This window comes from Penicillium cosmopolitanum, assembly GCF_028827165.1.
Source record: "Penicillium cosmopolitanum strain IBT 29677 chromosome Unknown utg000012l:1.0-3308103.0:1.0-3310761.0, whole genome shotgun sequence".
NCBI lineage: Eukaryota > Fungi > Ascomycota > Eurotiomycetes > Eurotiales > Aspergillaceae > Penicillium > Penicillium cosmopolitanum.
The window spans coordinates 2,724,768-2,750,858 of record NW_026622682.1 but is presented as its reverse complement, the minus strand read 5'-3'; the positions used below and the strand labels follow the sequence as shown (position 1 = coordinate 2,750,858).

General features: G+C 50.6%; 12 protein-coding genes across 12 annotated transcripts; 4 read left to right on the top strand and 8 right to left on the bottom strand.

Moving 5' to 3' along the window:
* Positions 1 to 1,224: 1,224 nt before the first annotated feature.
* Positions 1,225 to 2,050, top strand: N7509_013782 (peroxiredoxin family protein; the record flags this gene model as incomplete). Its single annotated transcript, XM_056638419.1, has 4 exons — positions 1,225 to 1,271; positions 1,384 to 1,496; positions 1,632 to 1,795; positions 1,871 to 2,050. 4 exons carry the CDS (start codon positions 1,225 to 1,227, stop codon positions 2,048 to 2,050), a joined length of 504 nt encoding a protein of 167 aa, XP_056481926.1.
* Positions 2,051 to 2,999: 949 nt separating this feature from the next.
* Positions 3,000 to 7,366, bottom strand: N7509_013781 (Mtc5p; the record flags this gene model as incomplete). The annotated part of the gene is made up of 2 exons (XM_056638418.1): positions 3,000 to 3,066; positions 3,120 to 7,366. 2 exons carry the CDS (start codon positions 7,364 to 7,366, stop codon positions 3,000 to 3,002), a joined length of 4,314 nt encoding a protein of 1,437 aa, XP_056481925.1.
* A 455-nt stretch (positions 7,367 to 7,821) lies between these two features.
* Positions 7,822 to 8,473, top strand: N7509_013780 (E2 ubiquitin-conjugating protein UBC13; the record flags this gene model as incomplete). Its single annotated transcript, XM_056638417.1, has 4 exons — positions 7,822 to 7,874; positions 7,945 to 8,033; positions 8,104 to 8,235; positions 8,298 to 8,473. 4 exons carry the CDS (start codon positions 7,822 to 7,824, stop codon positions 8,471 to 8,473), a joined length of 450 nt encoding a protein of 149 aa, XP_056481924.1.
* Positions 8,474 to 9,399: 926 nt separating this feature from the next.
* N7509_013779 (uncharacterized protein) lies at positions 9,400 to 9,962 on the bottom strand (the record flags this gene model as incomplete). Its single annotated transcript, XM_056638416.1, has 2 exons — positions 9,400 to 9,723; positions 9,789 to 9,962. 2 exons carry the CDS (start codon positions 9,960 to 9,962, stop codon positions 9,400 to 9,402), a joined length of 498 nt encoding a protein of 165 aa, XP_056481923.1.
* Positions 9,963 to 11,185: 1,223 nt separating this feature from the next.
* On the top strand, positions 11,186 to 12,217 carry N7509_013778 (60S ribosomal protein eL24; the record flags this gene model as incomplete). Its single annotated transcript, XM_056638415.1, has 3 exons — positions 11,186 to 11,236; positions 11,470 to 11,613; positions 11,930 to 12,217. 3 exons carry the CDS (start codon positions 11,186 to 11,188, stop codon positions 12,215 to 12,217), a joined length of 483 nt encoding a protein of 160 aa, XP_056481922.1.
* A 1,313-nt stretch (positions 12,218 to 13,530) lies between these two features.
* On the bottom strand, positions 13,531 to 14,140 carry gup1 (glucosamine 6-phosphate N-acetyltransferase; the record flags this gene model as incomplete). Its single annotated transcript, XM_056638414.1, has 2 exons — positions 13,531 to 13,620; positions 13,688 to 14,140. 2 exons carry the CDS (start codon positions 14,138 to 14,140, stop codon positions 13,531 to 13,533), a joined length of 543 nt encoding a protein of 180 aa, XP_056481921.1.
* Positions 14,141 to 14,804: 664 nt separating this feature from the next.
* On the bottom strand, positions 14,805 to 16,784 carry N7509_013776 (class II fumarate hydratase; the record flags this gene model as incomplete). The annotated part of the gene is made up of 6 exons (XM_056638413.1): positions 14,805 to 14,991; positions 15,048 to 16,065; positions 16,140 to 16,255; positions 16,340 to 16,377; positions 16,446 to 16,490; positions 16,575 to 16,784. 6 exons carry the CDS (start codon positions 16,782 to 16,784, stop codon positions 14,805 to 14,807), a joined length of 1,614 nt encoding a protein of 537 aa, XP_056481920.1.
* A 483-nt stretch (positions 16,785 to 17,267) lies between these two features.
* On the bottom strand, positions 17,268 to 18,563 carry N7509_013775 (alpha/beta hydrolase; the record flags this gene model as incomplete). The annotated part of the gene is made up of 4 exons (XM_056638412.1): positions 17,268 to 17,525; positions 17,611 to 17,928; positions 18,043 to 18,257; positions 18,314 to 18,563. Coding segments are annotated over 4 exons (1,041 nt in total), but the record flags the coding sequence as incomplete, so codon positions are not given.
* Positions 18,564 to 19,090: 527 nt separating this feature from the next.
* N7509_013774 (putative aspartate transaminase) lies at positions 19,091 to 20,464 on the bottom strand (the record flags this gene model as incomplete). The annotated part of the gene is made up of 3 exons (XM_056638411.1): positions 19,091 to 19,155; positions 19,213 to 19,318; positions 19,385 to 20,464. 3 exons carry the CDS (start codon positions 20,462 to 20,464, stop codon positions 19,091 to 19,093), a joined length of 1,251 nt encoding a protein of 416 aa, XP_056481918.1.
* Positions 20,465 to 21,529: 1,065 nt separating this feature from the next.
* On the bottom strand, positions 21,530 to 22,925 carry N7509_013773 (putative chitin biosynthesis protein (Chs5); the record flags this gene model as incomplete). Its single annotated transcript, XM_056638410.1, has 2 exons — positions 21,530 to 22,741; positions 22,854 to 22,925. The coding sequence occupies 2 exons, from the start codon at positions 22,923 to 22,925 to the stop codon at positions 21,530 to 21,532; spliced, it is 1,284 nt and encodes a 427-aa protein (XP_056481917.1).
* A 559-nt stretch (positions 22,926 to 23,484) lies between these two features.
* N7509_013772 (uncharacterized protein) lies at positions 23,485 to 24,036 on the bottom strand (the record flags this gene model as incomplete). The annotated part of the gene is made up of 1 exon (XM_056638409.1): positions 23,485 to 24,036. One exon carries the CDS (start codon positions 24,034 to 24,036, stop codon positions 23,485 to 23,487), a length of 552 nt encoding a protein of 183 aa, XP_056481916.1.
* A 542-nt stretch (positions 24,037 to 24,578) lies between these two features.
* On the top strand, positions 24,579 to 25,239 carry N7509_013771 (translation initiation complex factor eIF1A; the record flags this gene model as incomplete). The annotated part of the gene is made up of 2 exons (XM_056638408.1): positions 24,579 to 24,599; positions 24,811 to 25,239. The coding sequence occupies 2 exons, from the start codon at positions 24,579 to 24,581 to the stop codon at positions 25,237 to 25,239; spliced, it is 450 nt and encodes a 149-aa protein (XP_056481915.1).
* Between the last annotated feature and the right edge of the window lie 852 nt (positions 25,240 to 26,091).

The following is a 26,091-nucleotide window of genomic DNA, read 5'->3' as shown; positions in this document are numbered from 1 at the left end:
GTCGGCTGCGTGTCCGACAGAGCTATAGCACGCGGAGGATCCAGACAGGAGCAGACCACGGGCAGCAGGACCGGGTCAGCGTAGGGTTTGGTAACCGGAAGCGGCAGTGTACCAGACTTGATGCATTTCATTGATAATGGTTTGATAAGGGAATGCTTTTTTGGAGTTGAGTCGATGTATGGCCGGGAGGGCGGCCGGTGGAGGGTGGCGGACCAGAACCGGCCATCCTGCCGGTATGGCTAGGCGAGTCACGCGGGTGCTCGAGGTACGAAGTACATGAGTTGCACGAAGTGCACAAAGTGCATGATTGAATTCAATTGCCAATCTTATTTAAAAGTATGGTGGAGGACGGGACACTGGCGGTGGTGCTCCCGTAGGGTAAGTGTGTGAGAGTGAGAAGCTGCCAGTGGTAAGTCCACGCCGGGTGGAGGTCTGTTATAATTCATCCCAGTTGAGAATCAAAAGGGAAATGTTGAAAGTGTTGAAAGTGTTCAAAGTGTCCCAGGGGTTGTCATTGATTATTGTGGCCATGATGTTTATAGTGGTGGCTAAGCGTGGCTAAGGTGATGTGATGGTAGTAAGTGAAGGTCACGGGGAAGGTGAATGTCGGGAATCGATCGGGATCGTCGGGAATGAATCGGGAATCGAGTCCCGATGAGATCCTGAGGCATAAAGCTTGGCATTTCCAGAATAGGAAGGCAAGGATGACCAATTACACCACGTGACTTGACATCATCGGGATGAGTCATCCCCCACCTCGGGGAAACCTCAAAAGTCAGGCATTCAGGCACTCTTCAGGCAATCCTCAGGCACTTCAACCAGTCAAATCCAGTCAAATCCCGCCAACCGCAGGCAAATCAGCAAATCCAGACTGCCCCGCTGATTAACGTTCTCGCTCGGTCTTCTTGCTAATCCATACGGTTCGGTATCTTTCTGCTTCGGATCACCTCATGGAGAAGGGCCATTGTTCCACCATTCGTCACGTTCAGTGGATGCCCTGTCCCGATGGGCCGATATGTGTAATCTAGTATTATCTTAGTTACTAACCAGTGACTGGTCCTGGTCCTGGTCCTGGTCCCATCGTCTCCATATTAATATCTATCTCCTCTCCTCCTCCCTCGCCAATCTCTTCCCTTTCCTCTTCCTCTCCCCAACTTTACTACTTCATTCCCCTTCACTCTCACCCTCACTCCCACTCCCACTCCCACTCCCAAACTATACATCATGTCTCTCCAGGCCGGCTCCAGCTTCCCCGAGGATGTTAAGTTCTCGTACGTGAAAAATTTCCCCCACCTCCCCGCCATCCAACAAAATAGCACCAATTGGGTGCCATACACACACGGCAGACCCTGGCTTTTCTGTTCTTAACTAACTCCCCTCCAGTTACATCCCCTGGGCTGAGGACTCCAGCGAGATCACCTCTTGCGGTATCCCCATCAACTACAACGCCTCCAAGGAGTTCGCCAACAAGAAGGTCATCCTCTTCGCTCTGCCCGGTATGTGTCACCGCCACTTCATGCAGTCTTTTCTTTTCTCTCCCACCTTTCGTTCGAGAGCATTGAAATTACACCTCTCTCCCCACTCTTCCCTCCACCAAGGTTCCCTCTCGCTGACCGCCACTCTTACCACAGGTGCTTTCACCCCCGTCTGCTCCGCCAACCACGTCCCCGAGTACATCCAGAAGCTCCCCGAGCTCCGCTCCAAGGGCGTTGACCAGGTCGCGGTTCTGGCCTACAACGATGCCTACGTCATGAGCGCCTGGGGCAAGGCCAACGGCGTCACCGGCGACGACATCGTAAGTCTCCCGCACCCTCCAAAAACGTATCATACGAAAATAAGGAAAAGGTCCCCGCTAACACTCTCCACACAGCTCTTCCTCTCCGACCCCGAGGCCAAGTTCTCCAAGTCCATCGGCTGGGCTGACGAGGAGGGCCGTACCTACCGCTACATCCTGATCATCGACAACGGCAAGGTCACCTACGCCGCCAAGGAGCCCGCTAAGAACCACCTCGAGTTCTCCAGCGTTGCCAACGCTCTCAAGCAGCTGTAAATCCAGCCTGCAAAGAAAGCGTCAGGCGTATGCGTATACTAGATGCCGATGCATGCGGTCGATCGCCTAGTCTGAATACGAAGCGTGAACTAGATTTGGGTCTTAGACGGGCGTGGGCGAATTGTTGAGGCTGGACTGTGACCGGACTGAACGGTTGAATATAGATCAGTGCCTTTGCTGCCTCTTGCTTTCTGCTTTGTTCTATTTCTATTCAATAGAGGGATACCATCCTAATGAAGCTATGATCAATACTCAAGTTCCCCTCACTGCTTACTGCGTATTAAAAACAAACCTGGAAATATCCATGGGTGTATCTCCATCTCCATCTCCGTACAATACATACTTCTATGTTAGTAGGTCAATGACCACTAAGTAGGCAGATCAAAGTAGATCACCAGGCTTGAAGTAGATCAGATCAGATAAAGTCTCTCGGCCGACTGACCCTGCATTTACTTTCGCCTAGTGCCTGGTTTCCCCCACCCTTGATTGGTCGCGGCGTTGGATCCGAGGAGGCCAATGCTTAATTCATCTTGTTGAGGGGTTTCGTTTGCGCAGGCACCCCTTTGCTCCGATGCTTAATTTTCATCATGCAGTGGATATAGTAGAGCTAGGTTTAGCGGGTCGGGTGTTCAGGCTCAAGTGCTTGTGATGCGACATCCGGATATTTTGGGTTTTTTGTTAGAATGTCCTTAATTTGGTGAAGGTACCATAAAGTATCTAGTTATCTGCTAATTATCCTGTACCCTAGGGCTATCAGTACTAGTAGTGCTTGCGTATATCTATGCTAGTGTAGCACCGAAAGAATAGTCATACATTGAAGTGGTATCTAAACAATTAAGACAGGTCATAAGTACAAGTACGTAGTGGATATCAACGCGAAGGGGAAAAGAGCAAAACAAAACAGAAAAAAAAAAATCCCGGAACCAACGCCATCCATCCTATCCACCCATTATTTCCACTTCCCCTTCGACACAGCAATAGCAACAGACCGATTCTTCTTCCGATCATCCTTATGTCTACCAAGACCCTGGCTAAGACCCCCACCATCCCCCTCGCAAGCGACGCAAACGGTGAAGCAGTCTGCCAAACATCCAAATCATCGTGATTCTGAGCAACGCCTCCCTTCGCCGTCGTAGGCGTCGTAGTCCCGCTCGACTCCGGACCCGCGGCCCCGGGTTCGGACTGGCGGCGGCGGTGACGCGAGTGTTTCTCGTGTGAGGCTGTGCGGTTTGGTTCCGCGCGCGTTTCTTTGACGCGGGGTGAGACACCTGCTGATGCGGAGACGGGTGGTTGCCAGGGTGGCATGGGGACTTGGGCTACGATGTGTTCGGAGCAGAAGCAGCCGCAGCCTGTGGGGCAGGATGGAGGGAGAGATGGATTGGTCGACGATGTGTCAGAGTCGCGGGCTTTGTGCGAATGAGGATGGTCATGGTGGTCGGGGTTGCTGCTATTGTCGCTGTGGAGGAACCACCGGTTGTGACACTCGAAGCAACTTACATGCCCGCAGCTCAGACAAGGAATCAACATGCCTTCCACTGCTTCGCCACAGATCACGCAAGGCAACTTTGTGGGGAGAGCTTGGCGCGGTTTGCAGTTCGGACATCGCTGGGATGGTTTGTTGCGAGTGCGTTTGGACGAAGTGTCGGGAACGACTGGGCCAGGTGCGAAGATGGAAATTTGTAGAGCATGGCCACAATTGGCGCAGTGACGTTGGAAATCGAGGCCCTCGAAGCCCGACGTATTTAGGTCTCCCGTTATCGGTTCTTGGAAGGATGTCATTTTGGAACTGTGGCTGCCCCAGTACTGGCTGTCGTCGGATACCGCTCCAATCTTGAGGACTTCGCTCTGCTGGACTGGGAGATCCCATATCGATAACAGGTCCGCGTAGGCGCCTCGGTAGGATCTGTATAGCCATTCTTTGCTACGGTCAAGCAGGGAGTCCGGCGCGGAATCATCGTCGCCATTGAAGGCACTTTTGTTCTTGAATGTTACTTTGAATCGTGCTGTTGGTTTGGCGGCCTGCGGTAGGCGGTCACTTTCGGTATCTGATTGAGTCTTCTCGGTGCCCGGCGTGTAGACATCGGGAATTGGGGTGCTTTTGTCGCTGGACAGACCCGAAGAGCGACCCGGCTGCTCTAAATTAGGCTTCTTCTTGTTCAAGGTATGAGGTGGCGGTGATGCCGAAGACGGTCCAAATGTGAACGAGCGGGACAGCGAAGATGCCAATACCGACCCAAAACCAGAACCACTGCGTATTTGAGATTGCTCGGGCGAGGCAGCGATCGAGACATTGTGACTGGCAGCAGTCTTTCGATCGGCAGCGATCCCACGCGGCCGAGAAACGATGGGAGGGGTAGTCCCCGTCGAGTGTGGAGGCGTCGAGTCGAAACGCCAGATTTCGCTCGATGAACGTGCAGATGTCCGGGGCGGAATGGACTGCGGCTCCCTTGGAACTGACGAAGCAGGCGTGGTCAATTGCGATTTGTTTTGTACCGTAGACGCAACTGACGAGAATTCGAGAGGAAGTGCTGGCTGTCCCGGTTGAAGTTCTGGTGTCTTCTGAGGCTTTCCCTCGTGGTTGGCCTCTAATAGTACACAAGAAAGCATCGCAACCATCTGTATGTCGCCGATTCGCTCAAAGTGTTCGAAAAGAGCTGGAACAAGCCAGTGACTCCCCATGGGATGGTCTCCCCATCGAATAACGCTCCCGGCTAGGTCCCTGTAGAGTGTGCTGCTTTCTAGCAAATGATTTGCATTCGTATCATTTCCGCGCAAAGCACACCTCAATCCTGTTCTTAAGTCGAGAGGTGAGCCAGGCTTTCGTCGAACGTGTAAGATCAACTTGATCAGACCCCAAATTTGGGCCAACTCGTAGCACCCTGCGTCCAGGGCAACGGCAGCATTATGAGAGCAAACATCCGTCCCTTTGCCGCAGATGCGATATTTGCTAGCAAGCTGTCGTTTGACCGGGAGCATATCACTGAGGTCGTGGATAGAGATCACATTCCTGGCCACCTCGGATGATTTCGCGGTCGCAGCGCCTCCGATCGATCTTCGGGAATGATCCGTAGATCGTGGTCGATAAATGCCGATGCTGCCAGAACTGCGCCATGTTTGTGGTGGTTGGAATCGCGTCGTCGGTAAACCGGATATCATGTCAGACGATGAACCTGACGAGCTAGAGGCGTCCGAGTATGAATCGTCAGAATAATCCGATGCCCCATCATCTGTACTTGCGATCGTCCCATTTGTGCGAGGTCCCGGGGAGCTTGTCTGCAGGCGCCCGAAGCCTTCAAAGACCTTGTCTGTTCTCGATAATCTGCTCATCTCTTTGAAACCAATATTGTCGAACAGCTCTGTTGACTTATCTTTCTTCGGTGGGAAGAAGCAAATCAAACGGCCGTCATTCGCCCAAAGTGCACCACATGCTTTGGCAACCGGTACCATGACATTGGCGTTCACGGGACGAAGCAGCTCGGAGCTCATCCCCAGTTCTTGACTTTGTGTCATTCCAACTTCGTCTTCGTCACTTGACTCGCCTTCTAACTCGCCGTTGACCGGTGACTTGACATTTTCACCAGTTTCGCCCAAGATCCAAGCGATACTCTCCTCCAGAGTGCTCTCCCCAAGAAGGTATCGAACGGCGCCCTCCAAACATCCCCGCTTCCTGGACATGTATGTTTCGGCGATCGTTCTAAGTTCGGCGGTGAGTTTGCCGGACAGTTCATCGGTAACGGAAGTAGTCTTTTGGCAAGAGAACGTCGGAATAGCAGACTTCGGGTAGCTAACAGGAAACTTGATATCCACTTTCAAGAAAAGCGAGTCGCTCTCCGCACCCCAAGGACCATTCAGAGAGATAGAGATTTTCCTTTGCCGTACATCGACCGACTCGAAGGCAACTTTCGTGAACTTCTCGCCCACGTGGCTAATCTCATCACCGAGAGTCTCAATATCCCAACCGGAGATCTTAACTCCACGCATCCAAGCGATTGGATTGGTATCGGCCCTCAGGTTCGACCGCGGTTGCATGCCCATATGATTGTCAACACGGGCATGTCGGGTATAGCCACGGGTATGGGGTACGGAAATAGCATTCATGCCAGGCCCACCAGGATAACCAGTGCTCGAATTATGGTGCATAACCGAAGAAGCAGACTCAATATCCTCGATATCCATATCTGAGTTGACATCTCTGAAGCTTCGATAGACGGCGCCCAGTCGGGTCACGTGCCGAGTAGAGATGTATGACTTGCCTTTCTCATATCCAACCCGTTCCAGGATCTCGGGATCGACTCGGTGCAGACGAAGTTCACGGTCGGTTCCCCACGTCACCAGCTGAAACTCGCGGTTATCGATTCCATCCGTCACACCTCCGCGTGGCCTCCATAAAAACTCTTTCACTTGGCCTTTATGTCCCGGGAAGCTGTGCACCAAAGGTAGATTGTCATCAGGATTGGCGCCATCGCCAGCCCTACGACTGTATAGATGGAGGTCACCATTTCCTCTCTGGGGCATTGCTAGGACACCCCATCCGAAAGGTGTATTTCTGGCTCTCCACACAGGGAATGGAGTTTTGATCATTTTCTCCGGTACGTCTGTATCCGAGGTATAGTCCCAGAACTTGACGGTCCTGTCGAGGGAACAAGTGGCCAAAGCGCCTCGTCGTACACGATTCCAATCGACTCCATAAATCTTGGTATCATGCGCCTCGATGGATCGAATTGGATAAGCACCCATACGGTCATCCCAGATCCGGAGAAATCGGTCATGAGAACTGGCGATGACATGGGGATCCTGCCGGTTCCACTTGACTTGGGTAGCACCGGTAAACCAATCCGAGAACGAGATAGCGGGGCGGGAAGGCGTACGCAAGTCCCAGCAGTGTATAAAGCTGTCGACAGAGCAGGTCGCAAGAAGGTCTGGATGAAAAGCGGAGAAGTTGACATCGGTGATGGCTCGCGAATGGGCATGCAGCACATGTTCAATTGAGTTCTGCCAGGTCTTCATCGCCAGGTTCCAGACCAGAGCTTTCTGGTTAGATGTGCTCACAACCCATTGGTCGCGAGAAGCGAATGGCGACCATTGTACATCGGCGACCTCCCAAGGTGTGTGATGGGGAAGATAGCGGGGTGGAGAATAGGGCGAATCGAGGTCAATGACGTGCAGGCCCTCCTTAGAAGCCAGCACGACATCCCGCCCACAAGGCGAGATTGACATAGCCCCAACCGGTTGTTCGACATGGAAAGAGCTGTTCTCATCGAAGGTCGGACTCTCGAAGGCCGATACGAGCGGCCGCGGCTCCATAGAGCTCGACATCGTAGCTATGATTAGCCTCGCGGGGGGGGCCAATCGAGCCGATGGAAGAGACGCGGGGTCACAGTGCTATGCGGAATGGTGCATCACATGAGTTGCAGGTAGTCGCATGGCGTATATAGGTGCAGGAGGTGGTTGACAGTGGTCGAGCCAGGATCAAGCAGATCGGACCTCGCGTGCCTCAGCGGAGTTGGAGATAACGCGGAGACGGAGACGGAGAGGAGCAACGGTTGTGGCTGAACCTGTGGCGGTGCTGCATGTGACCTCCGCCAAAGCCCCGCGGTGCAGCCCCTCCGCTCCCGCCGCGTTTACCTCTGCCTTTGCCTTTGCCTTTGCCCTTGTCCATTACTTTACATTCGCTGCGCATCACTTGCTCTCCACATTTCTCCTCTGTGGATTTATTTATTGACCATCTCGCTACACCCTTTTACCTCACTCCCGGCCGATAAGCGTTCGACATGGCTTTGCCAAAGCGCATTATCAAGGAAACGGAGCGCCTGATGGCGGAACCGTACGACATGCCCTATCCACTTTGTTTTGATGATCACTTTGACTGATTAGACTTTCTTTGGGGCTGCCAGGGTTCCTGGCATTAACGCCGTTCCTCACGACGATAACCTGCGATACTTCGACGTTTCCATCCATGGACCGGCACAGTCCCCATATGAGGGTAAATATCTCGATCCTATCTGCGTACGCCTCTAGGGCCTTTGGACGACCACTAAAATGAACTTCAACAGGTGGAATCTTCCGTCTTGAACTCTTCCTTCCCGATGACTACCCCATGACCCCGCCCAAGATCCGCTTCCTCACCAAGATCTACCACCCCAACATTGATCGTCTCGGCCGCATTTGTCTGGATGTCCTGAAGAGTGAGTGAAGATGCTACGGAACATTCACCAGGCGTATCTACCATTTACTAACCTCAATCCAGACAACTGGTCTCCGGCCCTTCAGATCCGCACGATCCTGCTCTCCATTCAGGCCCTCCTCGGCGCTCCCAACCCCGACGATCCCCTCGCAAACGACGTTGCCCAACGCTGGAAGGACGATGAGCCCGCAGCAATTCAAACAGCGAAGGAATGGACCCGCACTCATGCTATGACCTGAATGTGCCAAACTATGATGTGACCATGAAAAAAAGAATAAGCAAAGGGCGACGATTATGCTTCTGGCGTAGGCCAGATACCAATTCTTCCACTGCTAGTCGGTGCTGTATCTGATTAAGCGCAAAACCTTTTGTCCGCACTCCTCATCCTGTCTGAAATTTCGAATTGCTTCTTTCGGAAAGCGTTGCATAGAATCCAATACGTTGAGTGGAGTTTCACTGTTACGGTCTCCTTGAATGATATGATACGCTCTATACAATCGACACATTGCTCCGCTGTTCGCTAAAGCCGGGGAATATTGAATAATCTATGGTCCCTAATAAAAAAAAGGAATTCGAAATTGCGAGCGAAGAGGGTAACGATGTATTGATATGCTCAAGTTCTCGGCCCATTTTGAAAAATGTGCATTTAAACTTGTCTCATCTGTTCAAGTTCCAAAAACAAACATCCTGATAGTAATTTCTGAGCCCTCTTGTCGCATCCTCGAGCCACTACTGTCAAATCCCAGTAGCTACTCTAGGGACACCCGCATCTGTCCATGTCGCGATTAAGACTAGCCATAAACTCATGTCTATTGTGTATCCTCTTATTACGTCGAGTTAAAATATTTACGTATTATGAAATAGACTCGGAGTAACCATCAAGTAGTACTAGTTATTTGCTCCGAGTCGGGGCTAGCCTGTACTCCTGCTTGTGTCTGTTCGCTCCACTAAATTATATATTCCTAAACCAGGATCGTAAAAAGCTTGAGGTATCATAAAAGAACGATCTAGACATTCCATTCAACACTGAAAAAACCAAGCCTCTTGAATGACATGGGAGAAGCCAAGAATACACACATTAGCAAGTACAAACCATGATGCAAATATCCCGCATATCTAATGCGTACTTAAATTCCGCAAACCTCCAAAACAGAACCCTGGCCGATCACAGTATAACCCCGCATGGACCTTCAAACGAAAGGTGAATTTCATGGTCAGGATCCTCCAGGCACTCCGCCGTGTCAAGTTCAACCAAGCCATCGTTGACTAATGTGCCTCCGTCAAGGTCCAAAGAAGAGACGTGTGAAGCAACGGCCCATGTCGAACTCGAGTCGAGACTATGCTCAAGAGTCCGCTCTGGAGCTGACTCTGGATCGCGCCTGACCCAGTTGAAGAAACAACATTCGCAATTCGTCGATTCGGGTTCTTTCCGAGTCTGTGGCTCGTCCTGATTCCGGTACGAGGGTTGAGATGGAATGTTTTTGTTCCCCTGGTTTTTGTTAGTTCTTGAAGATTGGCGCCGGGAGGGAGGAGGAGGGACTATAGCCAACACACCCGGATATAAACATAATGAAGAAATGCGAATTTAAGCATAGAAATCCCAATCAGAATCTCCATAAAACTGTCGTGGCTATACATTTCGGATCGGTAGATGTTTTCCAGGAACCGAATCAGCCAGAGTTTGTATGCAGCAAGAAGAGTAATGTAAGCTATATTGGCAAATGTCATGTTGCCAGAGGATCTGTTCGATTTTGGGGTAATATCAAGTTCATGAAATATTGATATTTGGGGAGGATGTTTGGAAAAGAGAAGACGATGGTTCTTTCGAGGAAATTTAGGGGGTCGATTTGCCTGAACCTTTTAGAAGGAGCGTTCGAGCTCCGCGGCCTAATTAAGCAACCATGAATCCTTGGGAAGGAGTGTCCCACTGCCTAATAAGACATTATTATTTCCTTTTTCGTCTTATAATAGAGACTGGATTGGTTTAGTATCAATCAAAATTCCATTCGGGTCCAGCTAAGGCTCAATACATAGATAGAGGTGACGGCACGAGTCGAACCACTCTATAATTACTAAGTTCATTTCCTGCTCTCTTTGCTGTTATATTCGAATCAAGCTTTGCAAAAATATACACATGTGTTCTTTAGGTTCATTTAAGGCCTCTGAATGGAAGTATCAAGTAGATTGAATCGTGGAGCCCATATCTTGAGATCGTATAGGTATCCTAGGATGATCAAGTCCCATACTCGTACATTCCATTTTTTATTTTTTATTTTCAAAATCAAAAAATGCCTGTCTGAACCCAATTTTTCACGAAGTATTCAAGACTCGCTCGAGTAAGGATCAAGGAATATTCTTCAGGAATTCCTCGGTGTCTTTATGATCAGCTAGGACATCCATCATCCGAAAAGATATAGGTTCCCCGGTGGTAGTATCGCTGAGATTCGACAAGTGGAAAAGTATTGCACCGAGGATTGGACAGAGCCAAAACAGTATAGTAAGTCCAAGACCGATTGCAACCCACACTTCTGATGCTAAGGTATGCATAACTTGTGTGAACTTGAAACTTGAATAGGTTGATGTCGAGTTCGTTTGAATGTGAATAGCGGTTTTGGACGATGGTCTAAGAGCTCAGAACGATACAAAACTTCGCAGAGTAAAATAAATATATATCTCTATGGCCAACTAGACCAACTAGGCCATGTAGACTGGATAATGTCTCTAAATTCATACTAGTAGCCCCGATATAGTCCCAGAAATAGACTAGTCCTCATTAGGAATAGTGGGGTTTCTCGATGACGGTGGTCACATGATGTCGACCATCCGCAAAGGGCAGAGTGCAACACGTGACACGCTTTAGCGAGGCGCACCACAATTGGGCCCGCTTGTAGGAGTCAACCGCGATCCCGAATTTCGACCATCACCCCAACGCCAACCGATACCCCGTCAAGATGCGTACCTACGACGACGCTTTCTCCGGCCAGAAGATCTACCCCGGCAAGGTGCGTTCCAACACCCTCTATCGAAATTCGGACCTTGGTGCAATGGGAGAACGAATCTGTGCGGAATTCAACGACAAATCTACAAATCTTTATGCGGCCAACCACGAGATCCTACAACGCCAATCTCACCTCTCGAAACCATTTCGCACAATCGCCTTCTCCCCGCTGCGCACAGGGGACTGAAATATCACAAGCTCGACTTTTGCTAATATGGTTCTCTTTCGGTATTATAGGGTAAGATCTTCGTCCGTGGTGACTCCAAGATCTTCCGTTTCCAGAACGGAAAGTCCGAGTCCCTCTTCCTCCAGCGCAAGAACCCCCGCCGCATCGCCTGGACTGTCCTCTACCGTCGCCAACACAAGAAGGGTATCTCTGAGGTCGGTCATCACCAAACAACCCCCGCCGGGATATTTCGTGGATGTGAATGGATCGTGTGGACAAGAGGGGGAAGATGATCAACGTGAATATGAAGAAGCCAAATCAGCGACAAGGCTATAAATCAAGACAATCTCGTTCCCGCGTGATGATCACCGATCGCCAATCGCCAATCGCCACCCGTCATATTCTCGGCATCCGCAACTACAAGATCAAGAGGAGGAACTCTACCACACGATACATCCACATCTGAACGAAATATCCTGGCGAAACTGACCCTACATAACAATTGCTGACCTGGAATCTTTCCATGTATAGGAGGTTGCCAAGAAGCGTACCCGCCGTGTCGTGAAGGCCCAGCGTGCCATCGTCGGTGCCTCCCTTGATGTGATCAAGGAGCGCCGCTCTCAGCGCCCTGAGGCCCGTGAGGCCGCCCGCAAGCAGGCCATCAAGGAGGCCAAGGAGAAGAAGACCGCCGCCGCTGCCACCAAGAAGGCCGACAAGGCCAAGACCGCTGCCTCCGCCGCCAAGGGTGGTGCTGGTCGCATCCAGAGCAAGCAGGGCTCCAAGGGCTCTGCCCCCAAGGTCGCTGCCAAGTCTCGCTAAATCAGTTTTCTTTATTTCTCTCAACCAATAAAATGAAATGAAAAATGATTTTCAAGCGGAAAAACTTGCGGAATATCGGGTCGATATGATGGAACTTGTGCGCACTGGGGCCGTTGGTTGTGGACTTGGACTTCAAGTCTTCAACTGTCGAGGACTTGGCTTTAGGCCTATACCACCTTGTTTCTGAAACACTTTTTATGCAGTAAATTCAATGCAAAAATGGGAACAAAGGAACCTTTTAAAAATAAACCCTGCACTGGACATGATCGATTTCCGCATGGTAATTTATGCTACTACCTGGTATACTTCAACGTCAAACCTCGGAAGTTGCATGGTAGATATCGTTTAGCAGTGTCCATGCCAGTAGCTAGTACATACTACAGGGCTACCACCCCGACATAATTCTACAAGTACTACTAGACTATTACTAGAGGCAGTACTGCTAGTAATACTAACTTTCGAATTCTTGGATAACCCTTGGTGCTCGAGCCTTTTGCCCAGCTGCCCGCTATGACAGGAACCCCTTCGCCACGGCCCCTTGGGGATGTAGTAGACTACATAGGTATGTAAGCACTGGCAGTTCTACCAGTATGTACTGGAGGTAGTAATTTAAATCTAATCCAATTTGAACACTTTGAAATCATCCACAGTTACATACTATTTTGCAATGACATTGTCACACACCACATCTATACACCATATCCATATTCTAGCATCTAACCATCTCAAAAGAAAAGAAAAGACACGCCAATGATCTATGTAAGACCGAACAAAAAGCACTGATAGTACACAAGCAAAAGTCGACGCCGAAATATTCACACCATGCACAGCGCAGGATTCATCGACGAGAACGAGAAAGGGAGGGAAATACGATTGCCATGGGAAGTCACTCCAGGCCAAGCAAAGAAAGCAAAGCCAAGCCATCTCAGCACCTGCGCGCAGAACCAAAGGTCAACGCCGCTGGTCACTGATTTGATTCAAACCAATGCTGAGTGAGATAAACTCAGATTAGATCAGATCAACTGCCTGAAATGAGAGACCGGGCAGATTCTGCTTGTTTTCGTATTCGTCCAACATTCTGATTCTCATTTTCCATTTTTCTTTTCCATGTATATGACAGCGCAACGCAACGCAACGCAGTGCAGTGCAGTGCAGTGCCGTGTGGTTGTTGTGTATCCTGCAAGAAATGCACCAGCCCAATGATTACTGTTGGGCCTACTCGATAATCCAAATGAAATGCCTGAAAAAACGCCAGCCGCGAAACGAACGGGACTTGGTCCCGGATGGAGAAGCTCAGCTTATCTCAGCTCAGCTCAGTAGTAGTGAGCCATCTCCAGACCAGCACGCTTGAAACCGCACTTGATGTAGAAGCCCTCATTAACCTCCGAGCAGTCAAGAATGCTCTGCAAAAAAGAAAGTCAGCACCAGCTCTGCAAGCAACCAAAATCAGGAAACGGAACAAAAACAAACCTTATAACACCCAACCTGAGCAGCAACAAAATCCAAAGCCTGAATAATCCTCAACCCCAATTTCTTCCCCTGCTGATTCTTCTCAACAGCAATATCCTCAATATGACCGACAAGACCAAGCGAGTGAATAAACTTGCGCTCAACGATCAAACTTCCCGTTCCAACGACGCGGTCATCACCGTCACAAATAACAAGCATGTAATACTCGTCATTGCGGGAAGCGATCCAGTCGAATCGGGCGTTCCATTGTTCCTCGCTGATTTCGCCGACGGTTGTCAGGACTCGCAGGACGTCGAGGTAGCCCCGGTTGAAGTCTGAGCGGCGAAGGGGTCGGATTGTGTAGTCTGTTGGTAGGATGGCGATTATCTCGGGCGAAATTAGGGAGGCTGGGAAGAGGGGGCCGTCTTCTGTGTCTGTGGTGGAGGAGTTGATCGGGGTGATTGTTGAGGACATTGTTTGTTTGGGGGGGGAGGGGGTTTGTGGTTGTGGTGGTGGTGGTGGCGGGGGTTGACATTGTTATTTGTGGGTGTTTTGTGTGGTTGGTTGAGGTTGAGAGAGGAGGAGGAGAAGGAGGAGAAGAAGAAGGGAAGAGAAATTGCGGGATGTTGTTGATTCGATGAGATTAGGGGAGGGGCGAATCTTGAGACGGTGGGGGTTTAGCGCAAGGGAGATCGACAAGGAGAGTCACAGCGTAATGGGTAGGGTAGGGTGATTACCTGGTAGAGGAGAGGAGAGAGAATTGAAGAAAGTGAAAGTAGGAGAAAGGGAGAAAAGGAGAGAAATGATAAAAGAAGTTCAGCTGAAGCCAATCCTCGGATCGTCAACAATGTTGGACCAGGGTTCCTCAGGTTCTGCCAGGTGAGACATCGAGGGGGAAAAAGACTATTTGGTACTAGTCCTTTTCCTTTGAATGTATTAATAGTACCACATGAAATATCTGTCTTTTTAGGGCTGCTTTTTATTGCTATTTATTTTTATTTTTATCTTTATTTTTATTCTATTCTATTTACCCTTACTAAAAGAGAACAGAGTACGTAGCACTAGTATAGTAAAACAGAAATACAATTCTTTCATTCAGTATACAGACCCTATGGGTATTTGTCTATGGGAACAGCACTTATTTGTGCTCCTTAGGAGCCAGCATCAGCTCCGGGCGCACATACTGGTCGAACTCCTCAGAGCTCAGAGCCTTCAGCTCCATGGCGGACTCCTTCAGGGTGAGTCCCTTCTTGTGGGCGTTCTTGGCCACCTTGGAAGCCATATCGTAGCCAATCACGGGGTTCAGGCAGGTCACGAGCATCAGACTAGTCAAGTAGGGTTAGCTATTGTCGTAGGGCAAGGGTAGCTGCGAAATACATACCTCTCGTGGAGAAGGGAGTTGATGCGGGTCTCGTTGGCCTCCAGACCGTCAACCAGGTGGGTACGGAAGCTGTTCATGCCATCGGAGAGAATGCGCACGCTGTGGAGCAGGTTGCTGATCATGACGGGCTTGAAGACGTTCAGCTCGAACTGTCCGTTCATGCCACCGATGGTCGCGGCGACGTGGTTACCCATGACCTGGGCGCAGACCATGGTGAGCGACTCGCACTGGGTGGGGTTGACCTTGCCAGGCATGATGGAGCTGCCGGGCTCGTTCTCCGGCAGGCTCAGCTCACCCAGACCGCAACGGGGACCGGAGCCCAGGTAGCGGACATCCTGGGCGATCTTGAACAGAGAGCCGGCCAGGGTGTTCAGGGAGCCGGAGGCCTCGACGATAGAGTCGTGGGCGGCCAGGACCTCGAACTTGTTAGGCGCGGTCTTGAACTCGGTGCCGGTCAGCTTGCTGATCTCGGCAGCGACGGCCTCGTCGAAGCCCTTGAAGGTGTTCAGTCCGGTACCGACGGCGGTACCACCCTGGGCGAGGAAGCGCAGGTGGGGGAGGCTGGCCTGGACACGCTCAATGTTGCGGTCCAGCTGGGCGACGTAGCCGGAGAACTCCTGGCCCAGGGTGAGGGGGGTGGCATCCTGCAAGTGGGTGCGGCCAATCTTGATGATGTGGTCGAACTTCTCGACCTTCTCTTGCAGAGCATCGCGCAGCTTCTGCAGGGAGGGCAGCAGGGTGCTCTCGAGCTCGACAACGGCGGCGATGTGCATGACGGTGGGGAAGGAGTCGTTGGAGGAGGCGGACATGTTGACGTGGTCGTTGGGGTGGACGGGCTTCTTGGAGCCCTTGACGCCGCCCAGGATCTCAATGGCGCGGTTGGAGATGACCTCGTTGGAGTTCATGTTGGACTGGGTGCCGGAGCCGGTTTGCCAGACGACCAGAGGGAAGTGGTCGAGCAGCTTACCCTCGGCGACCTCGGCGGAAGCCTGCTGGATAGCAGCACCGACCTTGGGGTCTGTAGAAGAAGTGATGTTAATAGCCCGTATCTAGATAGACCCCGCATTGGCGTAGATGTCAAGGATCACTCACCAAGGCCGTACTTCATGTTGACAGTGGCGGCAGCACCCTTCAGGATACCGAAGGCCTTGACGATGGGGGCGGGCATGCGGTCCTGGGGCTGGTTGATGTCGAAGTTACCCAGGGAGCTGTTTCCATCGCGTCAGTTATCCTGTCTCTGTGCCAATATCCTATTCCAATATCTTTATCATCGACTCGGTGGCTCGTCTTACCGCTGGGTCTGGGCACCCCAGTACTTGTCCGCAGGGACCTATAATGCAAAGCATCATAATCAGCTTCTGTTGTCAAGGTAGAGACAGCACGATCGAGTCAACTCACCTGGATCTCGCCAAAGGCATCGCTCTCGACACGGATATCGGAAGACTAGATTGAGTGAATCAGCTGGAGGTTCCCATTGTACATTGTACATTGTACACTGTACACTGTACTGTACGGGATGCATCCTACCATGTTGACAGTTGTGCTGAAGGCTCGGTTGTTCAAGGACTGAAGGCGGGGGAGTGCAAGCTGACGGGTATTGGAGCTCAGAGCCCGACTGGACATCGGAAGACGAGCAGCAGCCGACAAGAAAGTGCGGGCTGCGGGGTTGGCAGCTCTGGCCGCATGTGTTAAGGTGGCCATAGAGCGCACCGCGGCTCGGGAGGTGACAGGGTTCATTGTGGCGTGTTTATAGGTGTGAGGTGAGAGGGAGGAGAGGAGAAAGCCGGAGATGCTGCGACAAAGTGAGTCTGCTTTCCCAATGGCTCACTGGGGGCGTCTGGGAGGGTAAAGAAGGCAAAAACAACCGGACTCCTTTAAAAAACGAGAAGCAGAAAAGAGGAACTCGTCCGACTTGCGATGCCGAAACTTCCCGGTATCGGCATTACCCAGGTAATACGCGTTGTCTTCGTCATTGGACAGAGATTGGGTGTGGTTTTGGTAACCCCGGTAACTCTGGTGGTATGGTATGGTATTCACACTAGTGTCCCTCTTATACATTCATCCATTCTCCATCTTCATTCATCAGGATCGACATGGATCCTGGGAAGATCTGATAAATATTATATCCACTGGTCATTGATTATCATGAATCTGGTTCATACATATAACATATAACATATAACATATACTATAGCTCAATCCAGTCCCTGTCCATTTACCTCATCCATCTACTACTGCCTTCAACGCAGCAATAACCCTGCGATTATACAACTGTCCACCCTCCATAATCCCATCAAGCGAAGCAATAAGATGCGGGGCACCCTTATATCGATTCAAACTAACCCCATTCCCCGCTGCTTGCAGTTTACCAGCATAAACCTCCCCTTCATCGCGCAGCGGATCTAGTTCCGCAGTCGACACCAGTGCTGGCGCCAGATTCTCGAAATTACTAGCAAGGATAGGCGAGATTTTCCAATCCTAAACACGAATTCAGCGTCAGCTTTGCCCATTCTGAATTTCAAAATTCAAATTAAAAATATTACTGCCACTGCTGCTCACTTACATCCCCCGAAGCCAATGGCCTCGGCACCCCAAGAAACTGCCGATGAAAATAAGCCATACGGGCCGCAGGAAGTGCCGGTGCAAATTCCATTTCCCGGTATGACTCGTACGGACAGTTGTCGCGGTCAAAGTGGCCATCAGCCGTGAAACTATTATGCATATCACACACGGGTACTGTCAATATCTGTAGTTTCAAAGGAATGTTCGCGTCACGGCAGAGATGGGCGATTACGGCGGCAAGGTGGCCTCCTGCTGATGCGCCGCCGATGGTGAAACGGTTAGGGTCGAGATTGAATTCTTTTGCTTTTTGTTCGCGGATCTATATATTTATACAATTGGATATTAGTTAGATGTTGATATCGATGGGGAGGGTGTGAGTTAGTTAGTGCTAGTAGTTAGTAGTAAACAAGACTTGAAGTAAACATGAACACACCCAGTTAAACGCCGCCCAACAATCCTCAACCGGAATCGGAAAAGGATTCTCAGGCGCAAGTCTATAATCCACATCGAAAACAACACACTCCCCCTCAAGCCCATCAACAATCGTCTTACAAAATTCATGATCAACCAATAACCCACCAAACACCCACCCGCCTCCATGAAAATTGAGATAAGCAGCTCTCTTCTTCGGCAGACCATTCTCCGGATCTAATTTAGGCGCAGGCTCGAAGATTCGAATCGTGATCTCTCCCCATCAACGGGACATTTCTGCTCTGTTATCGAGAAAATATCTGGACCTGGGGCGCGGCCGTAGGCGATGGTGTACCGGGATGGGTCTTTGCGGTAGTCTTCTATGGGTACTTCGTGCGTGTGGAGACGGCCGGCGTTGTATTTGTTGTAATACTCGACGTAGATTGGGTCGAAGCGGGAGACTAGTTCTGGGGGGATACTGTTGTGTAGTGGGAGTAGTTGGGTTGGGGGGGATTTGGAGGTTATGGAGTTTGGAGTCGCCTCGGCTGGTTTGGGGTGTCATGTTGAGTATAGTCGATATTTGGATGGGATGGGATGGGATAGAAGGGGAGGATGGTGGAAGTGTGATTGAATATTGTCCAAGGTTGGCAATGTTTTTTTGCATCCGAGGGGGGGACGAGCTTGCTGTCAAGTATGTTTAAAGACAGGGACTTGTCAGGACACTGATTGGTACCTCATGGTTGCATTGCGTGCGGGGTTGCTGTTGGAGATGATTATCATCCGATCCGATGGTGTATAGGGTTATCCGAAGGTAAATGAGTAGATGGGATCCATGGCTTTGACAGTCTTAGCTAGAGTCGACTCAATTCTTATGTTCATTTGTTCATTTTGTTCATTCTCTATGATTTCTATCATGATTTCGTCAACCCGTTGTGAGGATCAGTAACCCCGCATGATGCATATATGTAAGTGCCCAGAAAAATTGCCCAAAAAAAGGAATGCAGCTCGTTTTGTTGCGCTGTCTTGTGCACCAACTCTCAAATCCCCTAGTATAGTCGCATGTCAATTGCTTAAAGCACATTGCGGACAACGTCGTCAATGGCCAGGGCCACGTAGGCGACGTTCTTCTGGCTCACTGTGTTTACTTTGTCAGTATGCTCTTTTGAGTCTTGTGAGTTGCCGGAAAACTTACAGCCACTGATGGACGCACGGCCAGACTTGAGCAGGTAGACGTGGTACTTGTCCTTGAGGGCGTAGACCTGCTTTGGGGTGAGGCCAGTGTAGGAGAACATGCCGTTCTATAAGAAAAGCATATGGTTAGCCAAAGTCAAAGGGTAGATAGATCAACCGTATGCTCGTCTTACCTGCTCCACGATGTGCTCCCAAGTACCAGGAGTCTTGAGACGAACAAGTTCATTGTACAGGGCCTCGCGCATAGACTTAATGCGCGAGCTCATGACCTGCAAATCATTGTGCCAGTCCGCAGTCAACTCCTCGCTCGACATGATCTTCTTAACAATAGTGCAACCAATACGAGGACCCATAGAGAACTCTCCCCGAATCAAGTGGCACAGGTTGTTTACAACGACATCACGGATAGAAGTAGCGCTGCGGTTAGTAATGTAGTGGAAAGCACCAGTACGCTGACCGTAGAGTCCCATATTCTTCGAGAAACTCTGCGCAACACACATCTCCATATCAGGCTTGTTATCAAAGAAGTAGCGCACCGCCCACGCATCCTCCTCCAGCGAACCGGACGCAAAACCCTGATAAGCGGAATCGAAGAACGGGAAGAGCTTCTTGCGCTCACACAGATCCGCAATGGCAATCCACTGCTCCTTATTGGGGTCCAGGCCCGTGGGGTTATGCGCGCAAGCATGCAGCAAGACGACATCCCCTTCCTCAGCATCATTCTCAAGTGTAGACATCATGCCGTCAAAGTCGAAGGATCGCGTCGCGGCGTGGTAGTAGGGGTATGTCTTGCGCGGCACGCCGGCCAATTCCCAGATCGTCATGTGGTTGGCCCAGGAGGGGTTTGACAGCCAGACATTGCGCGGCTTCATGTGGTGAGCGAGGAAGAGCGCGCCTAGGTGGTTGGCGCCGGTTCCTGCGACCGTTTGCACGGATGCAATGCGTGCTTTCGCGGCTTCTTCGCTGGCCTTTCCTTCAAAGCCGAACATTAAGTCACGGGCGATCTTCAGGAAGGGCACATCGCCCTCAATGGCGGTGTACTCGTGTCGCATCAGGTCGTTCTCCTCGGCGAGTTGCTTCTCGGCTTTCTCGACGGCTGGAAGAGGCCAGGGCTTGCCATCGTCGGTTCGGTAGACGCCTACGCCCAGGCTGACCTTCTGAGGGTGGGTGTCGGCGAAGAAGGCACCGTTCAAGGCGAAGATCTCATCCGGTGGGACTGGGGCCACATTGAGACGGGTGGGAACTTTTTCCATGGTGGGTGTGGTGTGTTATTTTTGGGATATTGGGAGGGTGATTGGGTGTGTATGTGTATATACCCAGGTGTATGTGTGTAAGAATAGGGCAGTGGACTTGAAGGGAGAGAAGTGCGAGTTCATGTAACAAACTCGGTGCCGACGCTGAGTCAAGCCGATATCGCCCAAGTTCGCTTGCTTTTTCTCCCCTGCGGGAACTCCCGCTTAATGCCGGGCACTCAACCATCTCAATGTCCTTTTGCCTCCTAAAAGGGTTTTTTTGCTGGTCACGCGATCAGAATACCGCGAGTAGCCTGGGTTGAGCCTTGGTTCATCAAGGATGGAGAGTGTCAAAGAAGTGAGGAGGTTCAAGTTCAAGTTCACTGGCAAGTTGGGACAAAGGCTAAACCTTGTCAGCGGACGTCATCAAATGCGGGCTGACTGGCCAGCAAATCATATTTATACAAAAAGAAGTAGTGACACAGGTACTCGTAGGATGATTCTGGCCATGTACCAGAAGTATTAAACGTTCTTGAATAGGTATATTGTAAATACCTAGGTATTACTACTGGTGACTGCCCTAATACCGAGTCTCAAGGTGGTATATATATATCTAGGTATCAGGTCCCGAGGTCGGTTTATACAGCACAGGACCCCCATACTTCTAGTCCCAGTTGAACTCAGGCTTCACTGGTAACTTCCAAAGTTGAAGTTCCAAGTCCTTGAACCTTACAAGTTGAAACACTACCTAGGTACTAGTACTACTACTATTCCAACAATGATTGATCCTACCTGGCGCCTAAGTCTAATAGTTAAGAGCCGCCAATACATACCTAGGTACTTCTGGTACTATGCGCTATTCATCTGAAATTGAATAATATCAAGTGCATTAAAAGAGAAAGGCTGTCTACTATACATCAAAAACAGGGCGAGAATAACCAGGCAAGGGATATCGAATCATAAGTAAACACCCCCGCCTATAAGAAAAGCCCACAAAAACTTGAACACTGGGCGTCCAAAGTCCAACAAAAAACTGTACTGGATATAGTAGTCGTAGAGGCGTCGGTCTGGCAGGATGGCATATCTCTAAAGCGGCACTTCATTGAAGTCACCTTCACCCTCCTTGCCCTTGCCCTTTGGACTTGTCTTGTTCACCTCGTCATCTTCGTCCGGCATGTTCTGCGGGAGGGTACTCTCTCTTCTGTCACTCTCATCGCTCTCTGCATCCTTTCCTCCAAGATCTGTTTCGAGTTCTTTCTCCAGCGCAGCCTCACTCAGTTGCCCATTTGGCTGTACCGACTCTTCATCCTCCTCTGACTCGTCCTTCGGCGGCGGAGGCGGAGGCGGCAAATCATCCTCATCCTCCGACCCAACCTCCTGTGTCAAAGCCTGCGGCGGCGCACTTGTCTCACCACCCGGGAAAGGCGTCAGAGGGGGTTCCTCAATAGTAGACGAATCATGCTCAGGTACAGTTTCATGCGTGGGTGTAGGCGCAAGCGTAGGCTGCTGCGTCGTGCTGGGGCGATGCGCGAGCGTAGCATTCGACATGGTGGAAGTAGTTCTTTGGTGAGAATTGCCATGAAGCGTACCGAGCTGGCGAAGTTTAGGATCCGCATTGAGATAGTAACCGCGCACGCCAACAATTGTTCCTTCCGATTCACAAGCATCCACCCACTCCGGCACCACGACGGGGATATTCATCTCGACAGCCTTTTCCCACAGGGGACCCCGGCCCTCCGTGCAGACGAAGTGGGTAGTGTCAATGCGAACGGAATCGATCAGTTTGCCGCCTACGCGGTCCAGCGCAACGCCTAGTGCCTCCTTGCGGTGTGGATCGAGGACGCCCGGCGTCACGGTGATGCCGGACAGGTCGGTCATCTTGTGTGTCCGACATGTCAGCTTCTCGGATTGGTAGGTGCCGGCGGTTGTGCGCAGGACGAGGTGGAAGGTATATTCGGAATGAATGGCTAGACCGCTAATCTTTGTGCTGCGCGTGTCGAGGGGACGGGGTATGGAGCCGGCCTTTGAGCCGTTGCGGTAGAGGGAGAGGGATTTCAGAGACGCGGTTGCGAGGTCGATTGGGTCCCATTCTAGAACGAGGGAGGTCTGGGTTGCATTTCGTAGGCGGAGGATTGGAGGCGAGGGGGCCTTGACACCGTAGGTGTTTAGGATGCGCTTCTGGAGGGATTGGAAGGCGGTTGCGTTGGCGGTTTCGGCGGCGTGGTTGCGCGCAACGGTGATGTCGACGATACTTCCGCTGGAGATGTCGTTGGGGAGGAGAACGGAGGGGAACTCGATCTATATGTGTACTTATTAGCATGCAATTGAGTCTTGTCTTTGTGCGATAGAGAAGTGGGCATCGATTTGGGGGGTTGCCATGCGACCAGGGGCGAGGCACGCTTCTGCTTACAAGGCGATTATCCTGGGTGAGGAGGACGGCAACACCTGCGTCTACCTTGCCGACTGTCAAGGAGACGAGCATCGTGAGGTGTTTTATATGAAAGGAGGAGGGGGAGTGGTTGAGGGGAGATGGTTGAAAGAGAGAGGCAGGTGGATTCGGAGTCGGAGTCCAAGTGTTGATTCCGCCAGATCGGCATTAGCGAGGCTTAGAGATGGGGGAGTACCTAGTACTACTAGTACTTGGACATACCAACACAATCAACCAAGACCTGCCATTCTTAAGTTGTATATGTATTGATGCGATTATTATTTAATATATTCATTTAATAATAATAGTATATCCACATATTCAAAGGCTGCCCTGGAGGGCTGTTTTTATTCAGGAACAAGCTTCTGGTCTAGGCGGCTTCTATTTTGGGACCAGGGGAATTCGACATGATCGGCCATAGCGATTATTACTAGAACAAATAATGGAGTATCCATTGGTGTGTCTCTGAAATTCTGTTGTATAATGTCTTTGGGTACTCTTTACAGTACCAACCAACCCAAACGCCATGCAAATGCCCCTAATGTCCAGACCGGCGGGTCCACCGCTATAATACAATGAAGAATATGCCATAAACCGAGAGAAAAGCCAGAGTTCAAGGTTCTCCAGCTTTCCGTTGGCCAAGTTTCTGTTGGCCAGCCTTCTTTTGACCAGCCTTTTGTTGACCAGATTTCTCCCTAACCTGTTGCTCCTTATGCTTCTGGTTCCGTAGTTTCCTCCGATTGAGGATGGACAACACAAGATAATTCGCATCGTTCTGGAGCACATCAAATCTTTGATTCAAAAGTCCTTCTCGAACAAAGACTTCCATAGACCCAAGCAAGGGATCTGGTTGTTCGGTATCAGGAATAGAAGAGAGTGGATGCCCCAATGGATCAAGCCCATGGTGTGCCAACGCTTGCCGAAAAGCACTGCGCGCTCTTCGTGCAGCCCACGACCGAACCACTCGTTTGTAATTGCCCAGTTCAACGTTGATGTTGACTCGCCACCAAAGCTCATTCTTGCTTCGATTGTCCCACATATGCGCTATCTTGGGACGAATAGGATGGCCGGGAACAGTGAGGTAGCGACTTGCAACCGTTGGGATCGTGTGCTTGGGGTTGAATCGGACCATGAAGTTGTCAGAGGTGGCCGTCATTCTGGCCATTATTGAGTGAGCCTTCATAGTGGCAGGTGTTATCGGTTATTGGGGTACTCCAGTCCACTCTAGTCCAGTCCAGTCCAGTCCAGTACAGCCGTTAGAGGTTCGATGTAGGTGCAGTGGACGATTGGCTCATGGTGAACGAGGAAAAGAGGTGGAACGGTCGCCTTGGTTGCGCGGGGTATTTGAGTGTGCGACGCAGGATCGAATGCCAATCCCAAGTCAAAGCCAGCTTGGAACCCGGATTGAATTGAATTGAATTGAATTAATTGCTCATGACCGTCATCGTCATAACACTAAAAGTCACAAGACAAACAATTCTGCCCGGCGGTGTAGTTGATTCCTTGGTGCCTGGTTACGTCAGCACAAGATTTGCATTTGCAGGGCACAGACACCCCCCACTTACTGACCTTCTTTCCTTTCTTTCTTCTCTCAGCCAACTCCGGGGAAATCTACGAGTCTCCCTTCTCTTCTTCTTTTTTAAGAAAGAGAAAACAAAAAGCACCGACAGCTAGACTCAAGTCCAGTGCACGTCGTGCCCCACCGCTATGCCCAAGAACAAGGGAAAGGTAAGACCGCAAAATATTCAGCCCCTCCTTCTTGGAATGTGTCACCCCCGCCACCGTCTCTATGGATGCCCGACCACATTTTGTTGAAGGGTCAATCATCATGTCAAGTCGTGGGTTATGGTTTCATCTTCGAAATACTCGAAATACTCGAAATAAGGTCGCACAATACTACCCCGAACAATGCTGACTTTCTATCTTTGAAAAAATATAGGGCGGTAAGAACCGTCGTCGTGGAAAGAACGAGAACGACAACGAGAAGCGTGAGCTCGTCTTCAAAGAGGAGGGCCAAGAGTACGCTCAAGTCGTCAAGATGCTGGGTAACGGTCGTCTCGAGGCTCTCTGCTTCGATGGCGAGAAGCGTCTGGCCCACATCCGTGGCAAGCTCCGCAAGAAGGTCTGGATCAACCAGGGTGATATTATCCTGCTCTCGCTCCGTGACTACCAGGACGAGAAGGGTGATGTGATCATGAAGTACACCTCCGACGAGGCCCGCAGTCTCAAGGCCTACGGTGAACTTCCTGAGCACGCCAAGATCAACGAGACCGACACCTACGCCAACGATGGTCTCGAGGACAACGTCGAGTTCGACGAGGACCGCGAGAGTGAGGATGAGAAGGAAATCGATGTCGACGACCTCTAAGGTCACCCTCCACCAACCCCCCCCAGAGCTCGACTGCTCTCTACCCTGCAAGAATGCCACCACGAGATACCTCCCTTGTGGCATCCTTCACGTTTCGCCATATTACCTCCTACTGTGTATCGATATTGGCCTAGACGCCGTGGCTTCTCTTTGCTCCCGATCCCAGCTGAGACTTTTGTTTCTCTTTGAAGGGTGTAGGCTGCCTACCCCTATCAACGCGACCATCTGTTTCTTTGGGATCTGGACGATGTAACAAAGAGCCCTTTCCTTTTTGGGGGGCTCCAAGGACAACAGTCACGGCAACGCCCGCCATTTCGGCCCGGCAATGAGGATGAGGGTCACCCATTTACCCCTCAGGCGCTTTCTTACGACAAGATACCAGGGTATGAAAGCAGTTGATGCCAAGATGATTTCGAGATTTGGATGCATGGATGGTTGTTTGTTCTTTTGAGTTTTGTATCTCTTAAAAGATTCCCATATTTGTTTACTTCAAAATTCTCGGAGTCTTGCTTACGGAGAAGAAAAAAAGTGGTTGCAAGGCGTGCACGCATGATGAACCTGCGGGCTTGTTTCCTTGCATTGCATTGCATGCTATGTGTCTTGCTCTGTTTAGCCTCGCTTTCCTTCCATTCCTTTCGAGTGATAGATTATGTTTAAAAGTCACGAGAATTGAAAATACTTGGTACCTACTGGCATGCTCACTGTAAATCCTCTTCATGAATGCTATACGAGTCCTACTGGATGCCCCTCTGGCCTAATTTCCGCCTCAACATGATACTAACATGATATTTGATATATAGATAACCTTACTGATTAGCTGAACAGCCAGTCGGGCATCATTCAAGTTATAAA